Source organism: Nymphaea colorata, chromosome 9 (assembly GCF_008831285.2).
Source record: "Nymphaea colorata isolate Beijing-Zhang1983 chromosome 9, ASM883128v2, whole genome shotgun sequence".
NCBI lineage: Eukaryota > Viridiplantae > Streptophyta > Magnoliopsida > Nymphaeales > Nymphaeaceae > Nymphaea > Nymphaea colorata.
In genome coordinates this window covers 11,588,186-11,611,176 of record NC_045146.1, presented here as the reverse complement: position 1 = coordinate 11,611,176, position 22,991 = coordinate 11,588,186, and the positions used below count along the sequence as shown (strand labels likewise).

Here is a 22,991-nt window from a genome sequence, read left to right as displayed (position 1 = left end):
AAAGTCAATCCCTGGGGCTTTTCCTGTGATCGAAAGGATGATAGTCAAATTTCTTGCCATATCTTTGGCTCGCTTTATGAAAAGAAGTGCATGCCAAGAAAACAAGGTAATAGTGTCTGTGTCAGAAAACCTTTCTCCCATGAGATTCTTTGTTCACCAAGTGGTAAAAAGACGATTTAATTGCATCCTTGTAACGTATTACTTGACCTTAATTCGGAGCCGGTCAGCAACTTTTTCCTTAGAATGTGTGCAAAGATACAAAACTTTCTAAAGTTAATAATGGTTCATTTGAAACCCAGCTTCTTCGTTGTATCATACCCCACCACGTACCTTTGCCCAATTCCGATTCCACAAATCCATGAAATAATATTAAATTTGACCAAAGTTCATTTCTGAAATCTTCGGTCAACTTGTTGATGGTAAAAGTCAAAAGCCAGTGTCGTCATCTTTTTCACATAATTCAAGGGGCGATATTTTCCTTTTTTATTTTGGCATTTGAATTTTTTTTTACGTGTCATGGTGCATGGTTAAAATTGGGGGAGGAGGGAGAGAGTCCGTGATTGCTGGGCCCCAACACGGCGGCCCCGCCGGGACCACACCCTTCTGTCTACGCGCTCTCCATGCACGTGTTGTCTACATAAACATTCCCTCCCTCCTCCCACTCACTCCCCAATCCCACCAAAAACTACACTTCTGCCCCTGCCACATTCTCTCTCTTCCTACTCTCTCTCTTTCTTCCACCCTTATATATATATATATATATATATATATATATGACATGGTGGTTATATGATATGCCTTGACTGAGTGTCTGCTGGCGGCCAGTGGATGCAGCTTGGCTTGGACACTGCTGAGTCGAAGAAACTGCGAGCAAGCAAATTAATGGAAACATACTTTTTCATCTCAAAGCAGAGGCACGAAGACGACACTCTTATACCGACTACGCTATCGCCTGTGATATCATTTAGTGCTTCCATCTTACGTTACTCATTGTATGCATACTGAATTTACTGTCTCTATGAGGTCACAGGCGACTAGACCATTGCTCTGATATCATACGGTGCTTCCATCTTACGTTACAAATTGTACATGCTTGGACTCAATTTACTATTCTTTCATGTCTCTCCTCTGTGGAGCGAGAAAGAGAGAGAGAGGGTCGGTGGCCCCCAAGCCATGGTGTGCATAACGACAGAGGGGGGCTGCGTGGGGGGAGCATGAACAGTGACACCCTTCCCCCTCAATTAATATTCAGTTTGTATTTTATTGTGGTGGGGAGGGTGGAGCAAAATCGGGAAAACTGTATGCACTTGACGGAAAAAAAAAGGGAAGAAGAAAGGGAAAGAGAAAAGTATGGTGGTGATGAGGGATTGAAAAGAATCTAACAGATCAATCAGCAGCAGCGGCTGCATAGTCGGCAAGAAGAAGGAGGAGCAAGAGGAAGAGACGAGGAGGAAGAAGAAGAAGGCCAGGAAGCTACATGCCGTTTTCTTCTTCCATGCAAGTGCCGTCGTCCTAGCTAGATGTTAATTTTCCTCCACTCAAACCTTCCGCCCGTTCGAAAATTCAGGTGAAGATGGTATAAGTTACCCGTCAATCGATAGCTAATTCTCCTTCCAATTCCCTCACGATTACACAGATACGATCTCAGAAAATTCTTACTTGGTTTCCAGAGCCTTGGCTTGCTCCTTAATCCTCTAGAGAAAGAAACTGCGAAAGGGAGCGAAGGAGGAGACACGCAGAGAGAAAGGAAAATCGAGAGCTAGCCGAGAATTAATGGCTGCTGGTCCTCCTCCAAAGATGTTATTCGGGATCATGGATGAAGAAGAAGAGAGCTGCATAGGTTCTTCACAAGACCAGGCCAAGCAACCCCCCGCATCCACAAACCCCACAACAAGCACTTCTCAGAAGAAGAAGAGAAATCTCCCTGGAACACCAAGCAAGTACCTGTTATTTGCCGATCATGCAAGCCATATTTCCTTTGCCATTACTGTTCGGCTTTTTGTGGCCAATTTTTTAATTTTCTTTTTTCTCCCAAAATCATGAACAGTGGTGATGAGATACTAATTATGCTGGTTTTTTCTTTCTTTTTTTTTTTTTTTTTGTGTTTACAGATCCAGATGCAGAAGTCATTGCACTCTCGCCCAAGACCTTGATGGCTACAAACAGGTTCATATGTGAAGTGTGCAACAAAGGGTTTCAAAGGGAGCAGAACCTGCAACTCCACAGGAGAGGCCACAACCTTCCATGGAAGCTGAAGCAGAAGTCCACCAAGGAGGTCAAGAAGAGGGTCTATCTTTGTCCAGAACCCACATGCGTCCACCATGACCCATCAAGGGCCCTGGGTGACCTGACGGGCATCAAGAAGCACTTTTGTAGGAAGCATGGCGAGAAGAAATGGAAGTGTGAGAAGTGTTCAAAAAGATATGCAGTTCAGTCTGATTGGAAGGCTCACTCTAAGACATGCGGTACAAGAGAGTATAGATGTGATTGCGGAACCCTATTCTCAAGGTAATAACAAATAGCAATACCACCAAATCATGGCCATTAATGGCGATCATTGGAATTTACTCTTGTACAGGTTCGTCTTGTTGCCTGTTTTATTACATGTTGTCGATATTTTACATATATTTTCGAATTCGTTTGTTGCCTTATGGTTCCTCTTGTTGGAAATTGGATTCCAGACCTTCTCAAAGAAGATACAGACTCTCTTTCGACGTGTAACTGATAAGAAGAATGACCAATTATACCCAGTCCCTCTGTGAATAACTGCTCCAAACCTGAAATTTCTCAGAATCCTTTCATAGCTTTCCTTTTCGTTGGCATCAATTTCTTTTAAAAAATAGACGTATGTAAAGGTCTCCTCCTCTAGCTTGCTCTCCCTTGGAAGCAACGCCCTTACCCCTCTCTTTTACCATTCACGTGTTGCCTTATAGATTCACAGGGTTTGTTCCTTAGCGGGTTGGCTGGACGTGAGCAGGTTTGGCTTTTTCAGGTACCCTCCTGGTGAAAGTCATAGCTGTATGAGAGGGAGGGATTGGCAGCTATTTGAAACATACAAAAAATCAGTTTGAAACTGTATACATCGTTCTCATGGCCAACATGCAGCATTGTTCGGCCAAGTACTTAGCTGAACTGTGGCCTTTCCATGGAGCAATAAAGGCATCAAGACCAACCAACAAATGGGTTTCTATCAAAATGTTGATGATTTTGACTCAAACATTTGCTCTCTTTTCTCAATAGTGACTTACCCATATGTACATTCAAAACGCGTTTTTCCAGTTACCAATGTGGATTTTATTCATTGCAGCTTAGATAGATTTCTTGGTACTTGGTTCAAGTGGAATGAATAACAACATACAAACTTTGATGGAGCTCTAGATAAATGGGTATTAACATTTTTGTTTGATGCGGTCGCTTTGAACTCAAATGTCACCTTCCTTGTTCTGATTCTTGTCAGGTGTAACAGTTTCAAAACATGCAAGGCATTCTGTGATGACAACTGGGTTTCGTTTTCATGAATGGTGCTAGTGATCAGAGAGTACTGAAAACTTGAGCCTGTGTGATGTTTTGAACTGAGTAACCTATTCTGTTTCCCATTTAATTAATTTCTCCCCAATGCTTGCAGGCGCGACAGCTTCATCACCCATAGGGCATTCTGCGATGCATTGGCTCAAGAGAGTGCCAGGCACCCAAGCGGGCTGAGCGCAATAGGCGGGCAACTCTACAACAGCAACAACAACAGCATGGGCGTCGGCGTGGGAGTGGGAGTGGGCATATCTCAAATTGGCTCTCTAACTGACCAAAGCCATCCATCCGCTAACATCCTCAGGCTCGGTGGAGCGGGAGGGCCACAATTTGACCATCTAATCTCTCCCTCAAATCTTTCCTCCCGGCCACCCCAACCACCACCTTCAGCATTCTTTTCTGCTGCTGATGGCTCAAACCAAGACTTCCATGATCAGGATACCCACCATGGCTTACTGCAGAACAAATCTTCGGCCTATCCTGGATTCATGAGCCTCGCTAACTTGCCAAGCAACAGTGCCAATTACTCAGGTGCAAAATTACCGAACAATCTGTTCAACCTGAGTTTCTTCTCAAGTAACAGCAATAAAGGCGATGGCAGAAGCAACAACACTCATTTGCAATCCGCTAATTCTTTGTTGCTCCAAGACCAATTCAGTGGCAGCATCGTGAGTGATCAGATGGCCTCCAGCGTTCCTTCACTCTACAACTCTCAGCTACAAAACGACACGATCCTTCCCCAGATGTCTGCTACCGCTTTGCTTCAAAAAGCTGCTCAGTTGGGTGCAACCACCAGTACTGGAAACCACGAGAGCCTGATAAGGGCCTTCAACAGTCCCACCTCGAACAACACAAGCCATGACGCGTCGTCTATGGGCATAAATCTCCCATGGCAGGATCAGAGAGCACCAACACCATCGTCAGCTCCGCCGCCACCTTCCTCCCTAGCCGCGACGACTCACAGCCCTTCGAGTAGCAGGCCGCAGCTTATCTCCTCAATTCCTGCTAGAAATCTCCAAGGTTTAGACCATATGAGGCCTAATTTTGGTACTGGAGATGACACAAACATCCAGGAGATCATGAATTCTCTAGTGAATGGCAGTGGCCCTATGTTCAGGGATGATGGTAGAGGAGTGGATGAGTATGAAGAGTACAATGGAAGTCAAAGTAGAATGAAGCTCCAGGGTACAAAGGTTTCCAACAAGAATGCCGAGGGGAAGATCAACCAGAACGCAGGCGCTTCATCTTCAAGTATGGGGCCAACAGATGGTCTGACTAGGGACTTTCTTGGTGTTGGAGGGATGAGCAGAGGGTTTATGGGAGGTGGGTTCTCTCATAGAGATCACCATATTCCGCAGCCGCAACAACACAATATGAATTTGGTGACGTTAGACTCAGAAATGAAGTCACTGGTGAGGTCATATAGTGAAAGGATGCAATGAAGAAGGTGGTGTTAGCTTGGATAACAGTAGACAGGTGAAGGAAAGAGGAGTCAGAATTGCTGTCAAGAAGTTGGCGAACAAGTGCGTTAGGTGTCGATGCAGATTTATATTCTGATAGAACCTGGTGCTTAATAAGCACCAAATGCACCTGACGAGTCACGCCATGGATACTCAACAACCAAGTATATCTTTTTTCCGTTGTTTTAGTTTTTTTTTTTTTTTCCTTCTTCTTTCTTTCGAATGCGAGTAGGTTTATTTCCTTTCTTCTAGTTGACAATAGAGGGGAAGATGATTCATAATTTTCCATGGGAATGAATGTGGCATGTGTGCCTGAAAGAAGGGAGTGGGGGGAGAGAGAGAGAGAGAGAGAGAGAGAGAGATGTGCTTGAACACATGCATGCATGTATTTTGGATAAAGATTAGAAGTTGCAGCAAAGTTGATGTGGAAACATTGTACTCTTTATGTTGTATGCATGAGAGAGAGAGAGAGAGAGATGTAACGCCTGCAAGTATGTGCATTGCAGACAAATTAGAACTTGTTAAGCACAACTGAAGTCGAAACACTGCAATGCATGTGTATGCTCTGACTGCATGAGAGGGAGAGAGAGAGAGTGTGCTTCACTTTTTCTACGTAAAGGAAATAAAAAAAACGGGTTCCGTCCTTTTCTCCTGCCCTTTTACCGCTGTCAAGATTGGACATTCTCTTCTTGAGCTCTTTCTTCATCGTGTTTATCTTTTTCTCACTTTCTTCTTCTACCAAAATAGGTTTCAAGCTTTATCAGATTGCGCACCTGATTTTTGCAGGTAGTTTCTCACCACGTCAACCCCTTCTTTCGTAAATTTTCGCTGCCATGTATTACAGGCCCACCTTTTTCTTTAAAGGGGAACAGAAATGTTGCTGAAAGCAGATCCTTTTTACCGCTCCCCTCAATAAAGCATGGCACCAGATTTTCCCTTGCTACTTTTTAAGCAGGTTTTTTTTTTCGTGAAAAGAATTAAATATGGAGTCAGTTGATGATCCTATTATTATTCCCTGACTTCTATTTGTGAAAGCAAATGTAGAGCCGTCGACAGTCAGCTGGAAATTGTCTGTTTTGAATGACTCAAAATCACTCTCTACTTGAATTCCCCGTTCCTAGGAAAAAGGGAAAAAAGAAAAGCTGCAGCCGTTCAATTTACAGATGGTAAAGAACAAAAGATTATTGCGAGAGATGAAAGTATAGTGATCCTCGCTAGGAGTCGCTCATTTTGACGACGAATATTGTTCAGTACACCTTTGGACCCATTGCCTAATTAGTTAATTAACGTACCTAAGAGAAATAAGCGCTAATCTTAAATTTAGACGTTCTTGTTCTATTTGCAAAGAAGACTAGGGATGCAAATAGACCTGGATGTGATAATTGATTTTGAAGTTATTTACTTGGATTTGGGGTCAGCAAATTTGGATGCAATTACCAATTGGCAAGTCGTCAGATCCAAACCCACTCTAAAAAGATCGAGTGTGCATCTGAATCCGAATTCTAATACACAAAACATGATCAAGGATAACGGTACTGAGTTCAACCTGAATGTAAGCCGCCTACATTCTTAAACGAAATTCGTTGCATGATAAAGGTCAGGCGTCGTTGTCGTGAAGAAATAAAAGACTTCAGTCTGTAGATGTGATGGGCAATTGGGCATAGTTTAATATATGATAAGAAAGAAAGCCAAGAACAGTGTGACGCTGACATATGAATCAAGTGTTCAAAACCAAACATTCTCCCTAAATTAGTTCCAAGTTTTTCCGAAGAAAAAGCAAAAGCATGACCCATGCACATTTTGACGCTCACCAAACCCCAACTGTAGCTCCATCTTATAGAACGATAAACATGACTAGTTCATATTTATGTAAAGTTAATTCATTCTCCCGGTTGTTCCTTGGGATCGGACTGAACGGATCGGTCCCTAGCTATCGGCTTAATTTGTAGCTGCGGCCGTCCGGCTGCCGGCAGGGAATGGAGGAGAAGGTCTGTGCAGGTCCAACAATTACTGTGCCCCAACAATTACCGTGCCAAAAGTGCAGGTTTCCCTCCCCAGCTTACTGCTCACTCGACGCGGCTTCCGTATCATGATCCAGAGGGACAGAGAGGGCCGGATCGTGGTTCAGGTCACAGGGATTCGGAGACCGTACCACCTGACACTCCACCACAGAGTATGCGGCTGCTCTGCTCAGATTTTGCTTAGAGATGCGTACCAGCCGATACGTATATTAATGACCGAATTGAACCGGAAGTAGAATTGTTCTTTCTTGAGTCAATAAAAGCTAGTAGCGTAGCGGTCCTCGTATTATTATATGTGGTAAGCGATCAATATGATACGTATCGGCCAATATTGTGTTTGGGTTTATGTCTAATCGCTCTGTGCGGGCGGTTGCTAGGCTTTCTTTTAATATGCCGCCTAACATTCATTGTCTTCTTGCGTTATGTGGTGGTTCAGAATGGATGGTGCAGAAGAAGAAGATGATGATGATGATGATGAAGAAGAAGAAGGGTTGGTGGATCGGCCTTCTCGAATTCGAACCTCAACAGCAAAGTGGAGTTCATGGATCATGGCAAGTAGAGAGAGCCTCCAGATGTGCGGCCAGTTATTTCGCCTATTTGAAAAATAAACTTGACAAATGGCGTGTAGCATTTGAAACGTAGACACAATCATCGAGATCTCCTTCGTTTTGAATCACCTCGAACCGGAATATGCCCTGTATTATATATTAATGCTAGCAATAAGCAGATAATGATTTGCACATGCACCGAACTTGATAAATATATTATCGTTGGTTGGAAAAGGAAGTTTGGTGAGGCTGACATGATTGGCAATTAATTCCATGCATCATTGTACGTATATTGATGTTCCTTTTTATTATATAACTAGTTTAAATTATGTTTAATTGTTTTCCAAAAGATCGGCGTAAGGTTGGTTCACCCAGATTACGATAAGGCTGGCATTGCTTAACTAGGTTATTTTAACCTTTTTACTGACTTAAAGCTACTTTAATATATTTATGATATATATTTTTGTACTTAGTAACAAGAAGGAAAACAATTAGTTAGAGGGAATTAAAAGGTAAGGTAGATGATCATACGAGCAGGTGGGTGATAGTAAAGTGAACAACAGCATAGGTGCGCCTAAGTGATCCTTGTGAGCATTCAACTTTTCCAACGACACAAAACAAGGATTGAACTGTAGTCTAGAGCCCGACATCTCTGCTGTCATCAGAAATCAAGGGATTCCACAAGCTTTTGTTCAATTATCTTTGACTCAATAATTTCGACAAGGTGGGCTCTGTCTCAAAATGATTAATATTCCTCGATTTGCGAACGATGACTGTACTGTTTACACTATCCAAGCCTTTATTACCTGAACTAAAATCTCAATATATTATAAGAGATCCTAATCAAATTTGATTATTATATGGCTGTGCTTTAATAAGAGTAAATCCTCCAAGCACATGATTCCGGCATGTATGAGAGATATCTCAACAAGGCCCAAGTCCTTCCCCTTCTTTCCCTTACCTTGGTGCACATGACTCCATTCAACTCAAAATAGCATTTGCGATCTTGTGCAAAACAAAGGAGTAACACTCACTAGAATCGAAGAACTGATGATCGAACTTTCACTAGCCCACAAACCCAACCAGCTATGTCATGCTCCTTAGAGCATTCCAATAATTAAGCGCTCCAAGTTTCTTATTTTACCCCTGGCGGATTCCTCAAAAAATGGAACTCTACTAGGTCTGACCTATGAAGCACATTCGGGGGACTTCCTAGTAACCGAATAGGGTTACTTCACTTGCATGGTTTTTGTCATGTCATGTCTACTTCTAAGTTCAAATTCCCATTGTAGTTGGTGAAGAAGATAATTAGTTAATAAGTATCTGCCAACTTCTGATAAGGATAAACATTCCTAGAAACTGATATATTGAAGGACTCACAATAAACAACCAAGTAAATTGAGCGGAAAATCAAACCTAATCTTTTTTAAATTAAGCAAAGTTTGACAGCCTAATGGACATAGACAATAGGGATTTGGGATATGGTCTAGCTGGTCCAGTTAGTCAGGCACTCGATTGAATTCCTCCACTTGTTTTGGCAAATTTTTCTGAATGAAACCTAACTTTTTGTCACAAGCTTAGAAGATTCGACCTTATATTTCATAGTTTTCAAGCTTCTTAAAGTTCTATCGGTGTATAAGGAAATAAACCCTTGGAAAATTAAATATAATTTGCATAAGAAAATATGGTTTACATTTATATAAGCAGGTTGCATTATATAAATGTGTGTGTGGGTCTTTGTCTTCGGGATACTGCCAAGATACAGACAATTCTAACCCGCATGATATATTGAAACGCTTACTTGGATGGACTTTTGAACTTTATCTGAGGCATCTGATTAATTAAGCAGAGAACTACCAACGCTCTCTTAATTCTGTGATTTGAACTCTCATTTCATCCTCCATGGAATAATCTATTCATTCTCGAAAAAACTCGTCCTTGCGCCTCATGTTATTGCCTTTTCTTGGGCATGCATGACCATAGTGGTGAGATGTCAACACATCTGATTCAAATGCAAAGTCGACAAATCTATACAATATCTAAATTTGACATTAAATTCGGCATTGAATCAGACTTTTAATCAAATTCGAACCACACGCATTATAATATGTTAAGAACTGATCACTGGATATTGGATATAGGAAAGTTTAAGTAATCAACCATATTGATGCCTATTATTTATTTAAAAGTGAGTCCAAATAAAAAATCCAATCAGATATCACTGATATTTTGTAATGCGTGTAAAACTTTGCTTGTAAACTTTCTTAACCGAATAACATAATTGTGAAGGGGGTAGTTTTCACAAAACAAGATTTTTCTTTTTTTCTTTTTTTGGTGAGGATTTTGAAAAACACATTCAAGCATTAAGAAACATTACTTTGCCATTAAAGTTCACAGGAAACTATTGCCAACCCGCTTGCCAAGCTTCGTGACAACATATTTGTTGTGAAGCATAAAACAAAAAACAAAGAGTAAGGACTAAGAAAACAAGATTAACGACGTATTTTATAAAGCGATAATTAATATGAGCGTAATTAATGGAGAACATACCAAAATGTGCATGTTGATGGCAACTCTCCTCTGCCTTAGCATTTGCAAATACGAACATAATGTCCAATACAATCACTTTTCATTATGAAAAAATTACGTACAAATCGGCCTAGAATCTGGCCCATGCTTGCTCCTCATTGCAGGAAAATTAATAGAGTCAAGTAACGTAGTTTAGGAGAACATACGAAGATATTAGGCTGACCTTCAAAGGCTATTAAAATTCAAAAACCACCGGGAAACTATGTTAATCAGTTCACTTGACAACTAAAGAATATATGTACATTTGACTTCTTAAGTTCACGTATAGGTGGATCTGAGCTAGTAGGAAATCCACACTTTTTCGAATTTCAGCACTGTGGATTTCGGGTCTCCATGTTTATCTAGTAAAAACCTCAAATCCGAAACCTGAACAGGAAGAGAACCGGATTTTAGACCTCGGGTCTGAAACCGGCATAGATCTCAAGTCTACAGCTGCCTGATTTCATGGAGACATGTGATGATACTTTGTAGATTTGAAGACTAAGTTCAGCAACATTCCTAGCAACTTTTTCTCCCTCTTAACATGGACGAGAAGTTAAACGCTTTTTATTTTCATTTTATCCCGATGGGCACAACTCAAACAGCGGATTTTGAGTGTTTTAGAATAATATCAGGAAGTTCAATCTACCTTTCCGATAATATGAATACAGAACGCGGTTCTAGGAATTTCCAAAAATTACGAGGGCGCATTTGAAATGCTGACGCAGCAGATTCCGCGGTTCCCTATCATGGACGATGACGTGCTTCTCGACGACGCTGACTCGCTGGTCCCGCTTTGCGGCCCGAAAGCGAACTTCCCGAGCCGGCTGCGGCCTGTGGGACTGTTGGTCTTTTCCGATTGCCTAAAACGCCTCGCTTGTCAAAACAATTACTGAACCGCCATTCCCCCGCCCGATGGTTTCGTTCGCTACCGGTTTGGGATTCGGGTCCATTCTCATATCTACCCAATCTGACTTGAACAGAACCAGATTCAGATTCAAGAAGCAAATTCAAATTCGACTGCCACAAAGTTTTATACATTATTTAATGTCTAATCAATTCGCATGCAAATTCAAATTCGACTACCATAAGATTCATTGTTTTATTCGTAATCAGTTCAGGAACAAACTCATGACTGCCCTTCGGTTGAAGCCTTTATCGGGTTTTAATTGGATCCCAGAGTTAGATTTATATCCAAATAATGAATTGTATTGTATCAAACTCATGTCTAGTTAATACTTGGATGCAAATATTTGTATCGTATCCAACTAAATGAATTTGAAATTCATTTGCAACATAATATCCCCAAAGATCGGGCAGAGTCGCCTATTTCACCTTATTAAGGCGCCTAGCTTTACTTAGGTGCATGACTTATAAGGAATCAACTTATTAGCTGATCTTTTAAAGATGAAAAATGAAAGAAAATAAAGGAAAAAAAATATTAATTAAGGCTAGATGGCTAATATATCTTTATATTGTATTTTTCTCATGACTTATAAGGAATCAACTTATTAGCTAATCTTTTCAAGATGAAAAACTGAGAGAAAATAAAGGAAAAAATTATTAATCAAGGCTAGATGGCTAATATATCTTTATATTGTATTTTTCTCATGACTTATAAGGAATCAACTTATTAGCTAATCTTTCCAAGATGAAAAATTGGGAGAAAATAAAGGAAAAGATTATTAATTAAGGCTAGATGGCTAATATATCTTTATATTGTATTTTTCTTTTTTATTTTCAAAGATCAAAAAACAAGTTGAGTCCTTGTATGTCATGCACCTAAGAATCATGCACCTATCAAATTTTTACTATTCATATAGAAAAACAGACAGATTCTAGAAAAAAGCCAGACCTTTTAAATTTCTGCTAAAAAGATATTTTTTAAACAATTTGTGAGAAAATTTTATACCAGAATTGGATGGCTATTCATTTTCGAATACGTTTCCTGACCCATAATCAATTTTCATTAATAATAATAACAAATGGTAATAACAGTAACATATATAAAAGATGTGATAAGGAGGAAGCTTTATATTCCGTAGGAGGGTTTGAATGCCATTGCTTAAATCGGGTAATTACTCGCTTGAGTATTAGTGTACATATGCAAAGCTCTACGTACCTGATCATCCCTCACCAAGAACCATCTGCGCCATGGCTACCACCATTTTCACCATCCTTCTCTCTGTTCTTCTCTTCCTACAATCTTATCCCGCCATTGCCCTCAGGTCTCATGCACAGAAAGGTTTCACCCTTGACCTGATCCATCGGGACTCTCCTTCCTCGCCTTTACACAATCCAACCTCCACACTCTCCGATCGCATCAGGTCCTCTGCTGAGCGCTCCTTCTCCCGCTTCGCCCATCTTTCTTCCCGTTCTGCATCCTCTAATGGTAGCATTTCCGCGTGGGTGCTTCCTAAATTCGGCGACTACCTCGTCAAGATCGCGATCGGAACTCCGGCTGTCGAGTACTCGATGCTCATGGACACAGCAAGCGACCTCACCTGGGCTCGGTGCCTCCCTTGTAAAAGATGCTCCCACCGACCTCCCGAGATCTTCAATCCCGACAACTCGTCTACCTTCAAGAACCAAAGGTGCAACTCCAGTCTTTGCACTGATATAGGCCATTGCGATCTACAGAAACGCTGCCAGTACACGTACGTTTACGCCGACAGAACGTACGGGAAGGGAACCCTTGCTTCTGAGACCATCACTTTCGAAGTGAGCGACAGCCAGAGCGTCAAAATCCCGAATATCAACTTCGGCTGCGGCCACGAGAGTGAAAGCTTCACCGATTTTGATGGTGTCTCTGGGATTATTGGGCTTGGAGGAGGTCCACTGTCGATCGTCTCTCAGTTAGGTTCCTTAGTAGACTACAAATTCTCATACTGTTTGAACTCCCCGATCAGTAACTCGTTTAGCATGCTGAAGTTCGGCGCCAGCGTCCAACCCCCTGCTGCGATCCGAAAAGCAGTGAAGACCCCACTGGTGAAACATCCGGCGAACGAAACTGGCGTTTACTATGTAGCCCTCAAAGACATAAGCGTCGGAAATAAGAAGCTGAACGTACCGGCGGGAACGTTTAAGCCGACGCCAAATGGAAAGGGTGGCACCATCGCCGATTACGGCGGCACAATCATCGATTCCGGCATCACATTTACATTTTTGGCTTTGGAAGCCTACAATCTACTGGAGCCTGCTCTGAAGAGTGCCGTAAAGCTGCAGTCGGTGCCATCGCCCCTCACCCATCGCCATTTATGCTTCAGTTACAATGATGCCAATGATCTCGATGGATTACCGAACGTGATTCTGCATTTGGAAGGAGGAGACTGGCTGCTGCCACCATCGAACGCTTTCGTGGTTTTCACCGAAGGTGTGGTGTGCAGCACCTTCATTGCCGGTCCAAGGCGGTTCACTATAATTGGCAATACAGCACAACAGAATGTGTACATTGAGTATGATCTGAGGAATAGGAGGTTGCTTCTTGCGCCTACTGATTGCGGCAGAAGCATCTAGGGATTTCTGTGTTGGAGGAAGGCTGCTGGTGGATCACATTGTTGTTGGTGGTCTACGTCCTGTCTCTTCAGTTTTCCGCTTTAATTGTTTTCGTGCTTATGAAAAATTATGACCACCTTCGATATATAATTTTTTAGCAGTCCAGAACCAGGCAGGAAGCTTGAAGGCCTGAACTAAGGCAAATATATAAAGGGCTCCTGAGATGACTATTGAAAACTTGTAACTGAAGACCTTCAGTAGTGATTCCTTCAATACTCTGATGAATGCATACGTGGTGTACAGAATCCATAAATGTAATTTGATTACAGGGACATTTGATTGCTTCATATTTAAAATCCATAAATATAATGACATGGTCTTAATGTAACGGTAAAAGTATATAGTTCATTAAAACGAGGTTCTTAGGTCGGGCCTGTGAATCACACTTGAAATCCTTATTTTACCTTTTTGTTTTGAATTGGGCAAGGGAGAGTCTGATATGAAATCTAGGTTGTCAATTCCTTAGAATTTTAGATCAAGAGTAATGGAACAGAAAGCCAAGTTCTTTGATAACTATGGACGCACCTACTTGTAGTTTGCATTTTTTTTAGATATTAGGAAATGTCATACTATGCTTGACTTGGGAATAGTTCCAATATTGATATCAGTTTGAATATCTTTTACAAAATCATATAGAAAATTGGACTATATCGGCATGTATACTGAACTGTTATATCTTTCTTTTTTAACTTTTTCAGTTTATGTTTTGTCCATCATTCTTTTTAAAAAAAAAATCAATTTTCGTACCAGAGAGAGAGAGAGAGAGAGAGATGAGGATTGCAATTGACTTCTCCTTATATCAGAACCGGACCCTCTCAATCTCCAATTAATTATTCAATTGATTTCATTTTGGAAATAAATTAGAATTGGCATTAACTTCTCACTGTCTTCGTTTTGTGGCTGTTTAGCGCTGTAAAATAAAAAAAATAACCATCCGATCACGATATATATATATATATATATATATATTGAGTATGCATGAATTAAAACAATAATTAGTCGACTATTATGCATGTGCATATGTACATTGTCGGCGTCAACCATGCCCGGCTGGAGAGCTTGACCGATGAAAAGTTCACATATAAATGAACTGCTGCGACCCTCACATTGAATATAGTCGGCTCAACTGTCCAAATGGGTCAGATCCAGGTTTGGAGTTTTTATCAAGCATTTGCAATTGCCTCATTCAATAAAAGCTCGCCGTCGTCTCGCGGATAGAGATGTCAATAAATCAGATTTGTATTGGATATCCTGCCTAATTGCTGCAAACAATGTGTGTATGGAAGAAAAAAAAATATCTAACATTTCCCAAAGAGCTCCTAACTTAATTTGGTGAATACCTTGGAAAATGTTACGTATTGGTAGCTTTCCAGTATGTATATATATATATATATATATATATATTATTTATTTATAGTTGGACACATGGGGACTGGCATGCTATGTATTGGAGCTTGATTTTTATCAAGCATTTGCAATTGCCTCATTCAACAAAAGCTCGCCGTCGTCTTTCGGATAGAGATGTCAATAAATTGGATTTGTCTTGGATATCCTGCCTAATTGCTGCAAATAATGTGTGTATGGAAGAAAAAAAAAAATCTAACATTTCCCAAAGAGCTCCTAACTTAGTTTGGTGAATACCTGGGAAAATGTTAGGCATTGGTAGCTTTCCAGTCTTGCGCAGATATATATATATATATATAGTTGGACACATAAGGACTGGCATGCTATGTATTGGAGCTTAATCTGATAAGCTGCTCACTGTAGGGCTAGGTAATCTTAATATACACACTCACACTCTCATCGACAATGAATTGGAAGCTCAATAGCCTCCTGTCCACCTCCAACCTCTAGGACCTGATCCTGTTGCGCCCACTTTGTTTTTTTACTTTTGTAACTATCTTCTTTGTTACTGTGGACTGCCATTTAAACAAGCGCTACGATGCTAAAATTGAGTAAACACTTGTACTCGTGGAGTGGAAGATGACATCTCGCAGATGGTATCACCCCTTACCCTTTTCATGTCATTCAATTTGCGAAATCTCCAAGGACCCATGGGAGATGTCCTTGGAAAAGGATGCACAGACGAGTGCCCAACCACCAAAGAATATCTTCGCGTGTATATTGAAGTAGAAAGTGGGGGGCAACCGGCCCTTTTGTTTTCTTATTATTAGAATTGAGAGGGACCAAGCTCCTTTAAGATTAAGCATCCAAACTAGCAAAGCAAATATGGGCAAGCATGCTAAACCTGGTCCTCCAACTTTTCCTTCCAACGGAATTGCAAAATTTGTGTTAAGTGACATCTTGGAAGTATTTCAAATTCACATATTCTCTCTCTATTCCGCTGCTATCTTGATCGACTGCAGATACCAAATTTTGTTTGTCCAATGCGCAATAGTCGAGAATAGATGTGTAGATCATATTTTAAATCAGATCAAAAAGAGCTAATAGTGTTTTCATCTACAAGTATCGTATATGGTGAAAACTCTTATGCGAAGGAAGTCGACTCAGCATTAACAAAATTTGGCACTAACTTATTGGAGTTTAATACTACTTCTAAATCTTTGCAGGAATATTGTTGGGGGTACAGTGAAATAGATGAATGTTTGTTTGTTGGGGAAGGAAGAGTGGCGAAGCATAAGTTGGCAAAAAATATTTCCTGGCACGAGATGTATTAGGATAGTCTTGAAAACAAGATTGCCTGTGACATGTATCCCTGATTGATGTACTCCAAATGGTGGTAGATATTGACTTTGTATTATTATCCACATGGTGCCAAGAAGAGGAAGCAAAAATAAAGGAAGCCACGTTATATATGTGTGTGTGAAAAAAAAATCCTCGGTGCCATCTCCCCACAATAAGGATCATTGTTCAATAATCGAGGAATAATCAATGTCAAAGCTGAAATTTTAACTGCCAATATTCATCCCCGCCATTAAGAAGTTTCCTGTGAAGGCGGAAGAGAGAAGACTTCATGTACCCCAAAACATCAAAAATGACAAACCAGTATCTCTTCAGCAAGAATCTTACAAAGAAGGCACATGCCAGATGATCAAGAAGCAAGAACAAGGACCCTCTGCAACGAAATTAACACTAACAAAGACCATATAATAGGGAGAGATTGGGATATGAGATTGAACTATGAAACGCTGCAATAGAAGCTTGACGTCACACTAGACTGTCTCAAGGCTTAAGAACAGAGCAGCTGCGTTGCAAAAGAGAGTGACACAGAAAACGTAGTTTAGGCCTTAGGGAAAAGTTCACTACAACAAACAAGTTTTCCGCCGATGGTGGACAACCCATTGGCTGTGAACTCTGATAATTGTTAACAGAGGGCATCGTCAGGGGAGCATCAAACAATGAATCCCCATTCCGACGTTGGCGTTCGGTGGAGGTAGGGGTGAAGCTAGGAATTTTTCCCCCTACCTCCACCGAACGCCAACGTCGGAATGGGGATTCATTGTTTGATGCTCGCCTGACGATGCCCTCTGTTAACAATTATCAGAGTTCACAGCCAATGGGTTGTCCACCATCGGCAGAAAACTTGTTTGTTGTACTGAACTTTTCCCTAAACTATGTTTTCTGTGTCACTCTCTCTTGCAAAGCAGCTGCTCTGTTCTTAAGCCTTGAGACAGTCTAGTGTGACGTCAAGCTTCTATTGCAGCGTTTCATAGTTCAATCTCATATCCCAATCTGGCGCTGAATTATAGTTTTAAATTTTTAACAAGAGCTGAAATATAATTTTGTTGATATTTTTATATACTCTAAGTGAAAATCTTTTAAGAGAATCAGACATCTAGCCAGCCAAATAATACCTAAAAGAAAGAAATGTTAGTGCAGTAGTCTCAGAAGGCTTTCTCCGTCCTACAATTTCAATTCGGTCCCATAACCATTTCAATTTCCTTTCTTTCTTCTGTAACCTGTTTACTTGTACAAAAGGGTATTCTTTTAGTTCAAGTTCGAGACCAATTGAATCACCCTCAGGTAATCGGAGTAAGTATGGAGAAATTACATCGTCCTGAACCTACCTACAAAATACAAACATATGTTCCCAACACAGGACGTAGCCTTGCTGGTTGACTGCCATAACATATGGTGATAGAATATATTAAAATTCACATAATTATTGTCACTTTTTTTTCTACTGCTACAGAGAGAATTTTAACAACAAGATTTCACGGAGGTGGTCACTTCTTTTCCTCATTTTGATAAATTCTCCTCGGTTCGCCAGACATTTCTATGGATGACAGGTAACAATTCACTGACATTATTCACATGAAGAGGGTTTTCTTTGTAACATGGGAAACATGGAGTTTTTGATGCACGAGACATGTCAACTCAAGAAGGGCATGTTTAGAATAACAAGCAATCATCTTCTATGTACTACTATATACTAGTACAGAGATAGAAACAAGTTAAATAGCATTCGCCCTCGTATACAAACTTTCCTTCTATTCTTCCTTTCGTTTTCATGACTTAATTCAGTACTAGCAGTCCCATGAAGAGACCTATGTATGTACACATTTGACTTCTGCTACTAATTAAGTCTCCTTATTTCTTCATAAACGAGACCTAGCAAGCACTTGGTGGTGGTGGTCATACTGCTGAATCTTCTTCAGAGATGCTTGCTTCTTGAAAGATGAAAGCCTCTTGGGCTCCCCAACGCCGGCCAAGCCCTTAGCCATGGCCCGAAGCTCGAACTTCTGGATCTTACCGGTTGATGTTTTTGGAAGTTCCCGCAAGATCACGAACTTTTTCGGCACCATATAACCCGGCAGTTTCTTCCTGCAGAAGGAGATCATCTTGTCCTCCTCGACTTCTTCTTTGGAGTGTCCCTCCCTCAATGCCAGGAACGCACAGGGAGTCTCCCCCCAGTGGTGGTGCGGCATTGCCACGACAGCAGCCTCGGCTACACCCGGGTGGCAGTAGAGTACCGTCTCGATCTCGACGCTGCTGATGTTCTCGCCGCCGGAGATGATGACGTCCTTGGACCGGTCCTTGATCTCTATGTACCCATCCTTGTGAACCACTCCCACGTCGCCTGTCCGGAACCAGCCGTCCTTGAATGCTTCCTGGGTTGCAGCCTGGTCCTTCAGGTACCCCTTCATGATGCTGCTGCCGCGAAGGACGATCTCACCTACTGTTCGGCCGTCGCGGGCGACGCTGAGCATCGTGTCCAGATTCTTGACATCGACGTCGGCGAGGCTGAGCACCCCCACGCCTTGCCTGGCCTTCAGCCGTGCCCGTTCCGCGGTCGGCAGCTCGTCCCACTGTTGCAGCCACTCGCACACCAGCGCCGGCCCAGTTGCCTCCGTAAGGCCGTACGCGTGCGTCACGTGGAACCCTCGCTTCTCGATCTGTAGCAAGAGCGCCGCCGGTGGAGGGGCCCCGCCGGTGAGGATCTCGACCGGCCTGTCGATCCGGCGGCGCTGCTCGGGGCCCGCGTTGAGGATGATGTTGAAGACGATGGGCGCGCAGCACATGTGGGTGACGCCGTGCTCGGCGATGGACCGGAAGATGCCGGCGGCGGCGGTGGTGCGGAGGCAGACGTTGGTGCCGCCGCGGGCGGCGACTCCCCACGTGAAGGTCCAGCCGTTGCAATGGAACATGGGCAGGGTCCACAAGTAGACAGGTGAGCCCCGCAGCTCCCAATGGAGCAGTAAGCTGACGGTGCTGAGGTAGGCCCCACGGTGGGTGTACACCACGCCCTTGGGCGCCGACGTGGTACCGGAGGTGTAATTGAGAGAAATCGGGTCCCACTCGTCCTCCAGCACCGCCGGTACGAACTCGGGGTCGCCCCCCTGGACCAGGGCCTCGTATTCCAGCGCACCAATGGCGCAGCCGGTGGGACCGTCGAGATCGTCAATAAGGATCACCGGCGGCACCGGGCAGCCGGCAGCCTCTCCGATTTCCCGGAGCTTCAAGATTGCGTCGCCGGCCAGCTGGACGAGTTGGTGGTCGACGAAGAGCAGCTTGGCCTCGGAGTGGCGGAGGATGGTGGCCACAGAGTTGGCGTCCAGTCGGGTATTGATGGTGTTCAGCACGGCGCCGGCCATGGGGACGGCGAAGTGCATCTCGTACATGGCGGGGATGTTGGGAGCGAGGACGGAGACGACGTCATTCTTGCCGATATGGAGGGAGCGGAGGGAGGAGGCGAGGCGCCGGCACCGCTCGTAGGTCTGCCTCCAGGTGAAGCGGACTCGCTCGTAGATAATGGATGTCCGGTCAGCATAGGCACTGGCCGCACGCTGTAGGAAGGTCACCGGGGTCAAGGGCACGTAGTTGGCTGGGCATTTTGGAAGTTGCTCCATTTCTCCGGCGAACAAGGGAGAGCAACAAGCAAAAGGGGAGAATCAAGGGGCGGGCTTACTGCAGAAGTGGTATGTATTGTGTTGCTAGTGAGTAGAAAATGGCGGTGGAGAAGGGATTTATATAGAGGTGTGAGCAGAAAGGTGACCTCTCCAGCACGTAATATTACGAGAGAGAAAGAGGGAGGGAGGGAAGTTGCGATGCTATTACAGATGGTACCTTGAGAGTGTAGACTCTTGACTTTGGTTGCGTAGTGACGCCGGAAATTCATATTTTTAGGAGACATGTTGGGGTACAAACAATTTTAGACTATTAATCTTTCAATACTTTTGGTTCACCTCCGTTTTAGATTTAAAGGGGTGGGCGTCCCTGTCACAGTCCTCTGGCTTCCTGCCACCAAAAGAAAAGAAGAAACAACAATTTTTTTTTTCTTCTTTCCCTTGGCACGACGACGTCGATTGGATAGGGGCTCTCACTCTCTGGATTCCCTTCCATATAGAGTGTGTGACACGAAAGTCACGGATTTGAAATTATTGAATTTGTGATGCACGCGTATTGCCGCTGTAGTTTAAGGCTTATGGTCGAGAACCATGAAAATGGAAAGCTTTCTGAAAGAGAAACAGACAAGGAAGACCCGGATTAGAACCGACATGTACGTCTGAATAAAAAGTTTTTTTTAACAATACAGCTTCGGTATTAAGAACCAGCTTTTTCTAATGAATCCAAATGAAGATGCCGAAACGCGAACCCTCTTGGAAGCACCGGAAAACGGCTTCACCATGGCCTTCTCCTTAAACTAATTGTAACCCTTGTGGCAGCGAATATTTTTTTAATGTGCCAAATGATCCAAGCTAGATTACAATAACAAAGAAAGACATAGATCCGGTCCCAACCATGCCTGATTTTGGTTGATAAACTAATCTGAGTAATAAGAATTAGTTTCCCCTCCTAGATTTTTAAGACATTGGATTTCTATTCTATTCTTTTCTAAGAAATTATCTTAAAGAATATTAAGCAATTGTAAAAACTATTAATAGGCCGCTATCAATGTCTGGTGGTCATGCTCTAGAGTGCTCGACGTAGAAGTTTTCCAGCAAACTTTGAACTGTGGGTCCAACCACTGGCATTCATGTTCTCCCATCTTCGTCGGAGGAGGTGATGCACTTAGAATTCGTGTGGACGGGCAGAGGGGTCAGTCGGTTGGCCTGACTCATTGAATAGACAGAGACTCTCTCCAATGCATTAACCAGCAGGGCCGTCCTTTTCTCTTCTCTTCCATGGCACTAATCCGGCGAAGTCAAGAGACTTAAATAACTTAAGTCTTGGAATGACTTTGAATGTTAGCCGGAGCAGTGCCGTCATCAGAATTCCGATTTCCAAAAGGACTAGGAAAATCGGGCTGGAAGCAAAGCTCCACTCATATTCTCAAGTCTTTTCAAGCATTTACTATTCAGAGTACGAAACTTAAATGAAAAGGATCGCTGGACCATATTCTCACCCATCCCATCAACCCTTTATGATTTTGGTGCTACTCAAATATTGCTGTACATCGGACAACATCCAACATCCAGACTGTTAATTAATATCAAACGATTTCCTGCCTGAAATAGGAAAACTAGTCTAACAACATTGCTTTTGATATGTGTTTTGGGATCTCAGTAGCATTAGATAAATCCATGGTATAGGTTAGAAACAGTAGATTCAAGAAATAAACACAATCAATTAAATCTTCTTATTCAGAGCTCGCTGCTGGACATTGAATAAAAGCATAAGGATCAGCGTACGGGTCTGAGCAAGCAGCGGAGCAGCTCAGTTACTCTTTAATTATCGAGCAACCAGTAGTCACAGGGGGCGCTGCCGCTGCTATACAAAATTTCCTCAGCGCCTTTAACCATGTTCCTTGAACATATCAATGCTGCCTATTAGGGACCCTTTTATGAATATGCACTTCATCGTAAGGCTGATTCATGGAACGAAAATAAATAAATTGTTTGCATTGCCGAATGACCCCCTAAGTAATGAGAGTTTTTGAACCGCCACATAATTGTTGTTAGGATTGATTCTGATTCGAATCCAATAAGTGGCAGATTGATTATATATATAATCTTCAAATCAATATAATACGAGGGCGATCCAGGTTTTTCATTTTAATTTTTTTTTTCTACATCAATCAAGCTAAAAGGTTATAGATTATTTTCAAAATTTATTAAATAAAAAGTGGGGCGATATAAGTCGACATGTAACAAATGAGTTCAGTGCTGGATATTTTTGTTCTCTTTCTAGAATGTATCCTTCTCTTTCCGATTTGCTTCTTGACTTGGGTCAAAGCACCAAGCAGAACAAGAAATGTATTCAGAAAAGTTGAACAGAAATGTATTCTGAAAAGTTGGCAAGTGCTAGAATGATAAGAAAAGAAAAGAATGTGAGAAAAATAACATAATCCCTTTCTTATTGGCGGAAGGCTGAAGCACTGCATAACATCAGGAAATTTCTCATGTGGAAAGTTTTTCCAAAATTGAACAACTTTCTTTGAATCTTTGTATTTTCCTTTTGTTTTTCCAGCAGGTTCTCATACGTGGTCCATGCGAAAAGAAGAAAGTAAAGTAGTAAGCATCTTTGAATTCTCCATGAAGTCATAACCTTTGATATGTTCAAACAAAGAAAATCCGGAAACTGAAGATTATGCTGCCCATTACTCGATAGAATATTCAGGGGTGATGGAAAATTCATTCTGGCCCACAATAATCAAACTTTGGCAATTTAACCCTAAGAAAATGAATTTTATAAAGTGACCAATGAGTCCTTTTCAGTACTCCATTTCATCCAAGTAGTGCACTTAATCTACTTCCAAATGCCAAGAATTATTTCTAGGCACTAGAATTTGTAATCGTTTGCAACTTGGACATAAAAATTGTTAGATGTACAATTTAAAAGAAATAGTTGCTTTGTTTGAGCTCCAGAAATTTCTTAGAACTGAGTACCTACAACCAGTAAGGAAAGAAAAC

At 42.1% G+C, this 22,991-nt stretch overlaps 3 protein-coding genes across 5 annotated transcripts; 2 read left to right on the top strand and 1 right to left on the bottom strand.

Annotated features, from left to right (window-relative positions):
• The first annotated feature begins 1,261 nt into the window (after window positions 1-1,261).
• LOC116260488 (zinc finger protein BALDIBIS-like) lies at window positions 1,262-5,430 on the top strand. 3 transcript variants are annotated; one of them, XM_031638870.2, is made up of 4 exons: window positions 1,262-1,567; window positions 1,671-1,936; window positions 2,112-2,508; window positions 3,626-5,430. In XM_031638870.2, exons 2-4 carry the CDS (start codon window positions 1,774-1,776, stop codon window positions 4,965-4,967), a joined length of 1,902 nt encoding a protein of 633 aa, XP_031494730.1. In that variant the 5' UTR covers window positions 1,262-1,567; window positions 1,671-1,773; the 3' UTR covers window positions 4,968-5,430. The 3 variants fall into 3 exon arrangements, with proteins under 3 accessions (XP_031494730.1, XP_031494731.1, XP_031494732.1); XM_031638871.2 differs by having other exon boundaries at window positions 1,262-1,576; XM_031638872.2 differs by lacking the exon at window positions 1,262-1,567 and having other exon boundaries at window positions 1,800-1,940.
• Window positions 5,431-12,276: 6,846 nt separating this feature from the next.
• LOC116260575 (aspartic proteinase CDR1-like) lies at window positions 12,277-13,638 on the top strand. Its single transcript, XM_031639030.1, has one exon. It carries the CDS (start codon window positions 12,277-12,279, stop codon window positions 13,636-13,638), a length of 1,362 nt encoding a protein of 453 aa, XP_031494890.1.
• Window positions 13,639-18,152: 4,514 nt separating this feature from the next.
• LOC116261028 (trans-cinnamate:CoA ligase, peroxisomal-like) lies at window positions 18,153-20,061 on the bottom strand. Its single transcript, XM_031639603.2, has one exon. It carries the CDS (start codon window positions 19,986-19,988, stop codon window positions 18,237-18,239), a length of 1,752 nt encoding a protein of 583 aa, XP_031495463.1. The 5' UTR covers window positions 19,989-20,061; the 3' UTR covers window positions 18,153-18,236.
• Window positions 20,062-22,991: the final 2,930 nt, after the last annotated feature.

Excerpts from the sequence above, each read along its gene's own strand:
- LOC116260488 (XM_031638870.2), top strand. The coding sequence starts at position 1,774 with ATGGCTGCTGGTCCTCCTCCAAAGATGTTATTCGGGATCATGGATGAA. Across the intron at positions 1,937-2,111 it reads AAATCTCCCTGGAACACCAA|ATCCAGATGCAGAAGTCATT; the intron begins GCAAGTACCTGT and ends TTGTGTTTACAG. Across the intron at positions 2,509-3,625 it reads TGCGGAACCCTATTCTCAAG|GCGCGACAGCTTCATCACCC; the intron begins GTAATAACAAAT and ends CAATGCTTGCAG.
- LOC116260575 (XM_031639030.1), top strand. The coding sequence starts at position 12,277 with ATGGCTACCACCATTTTCACCATCCTTCTCTCTGTTCTTCTCTTCCTA.
- LOC116261028 (XM_031639603.2), bottom strand. The coding sequence starts at position 19,988 with ATGGAGCAACTTCCAAAATGCCCAGCCAACTACGTGCCCTTGACCCCG.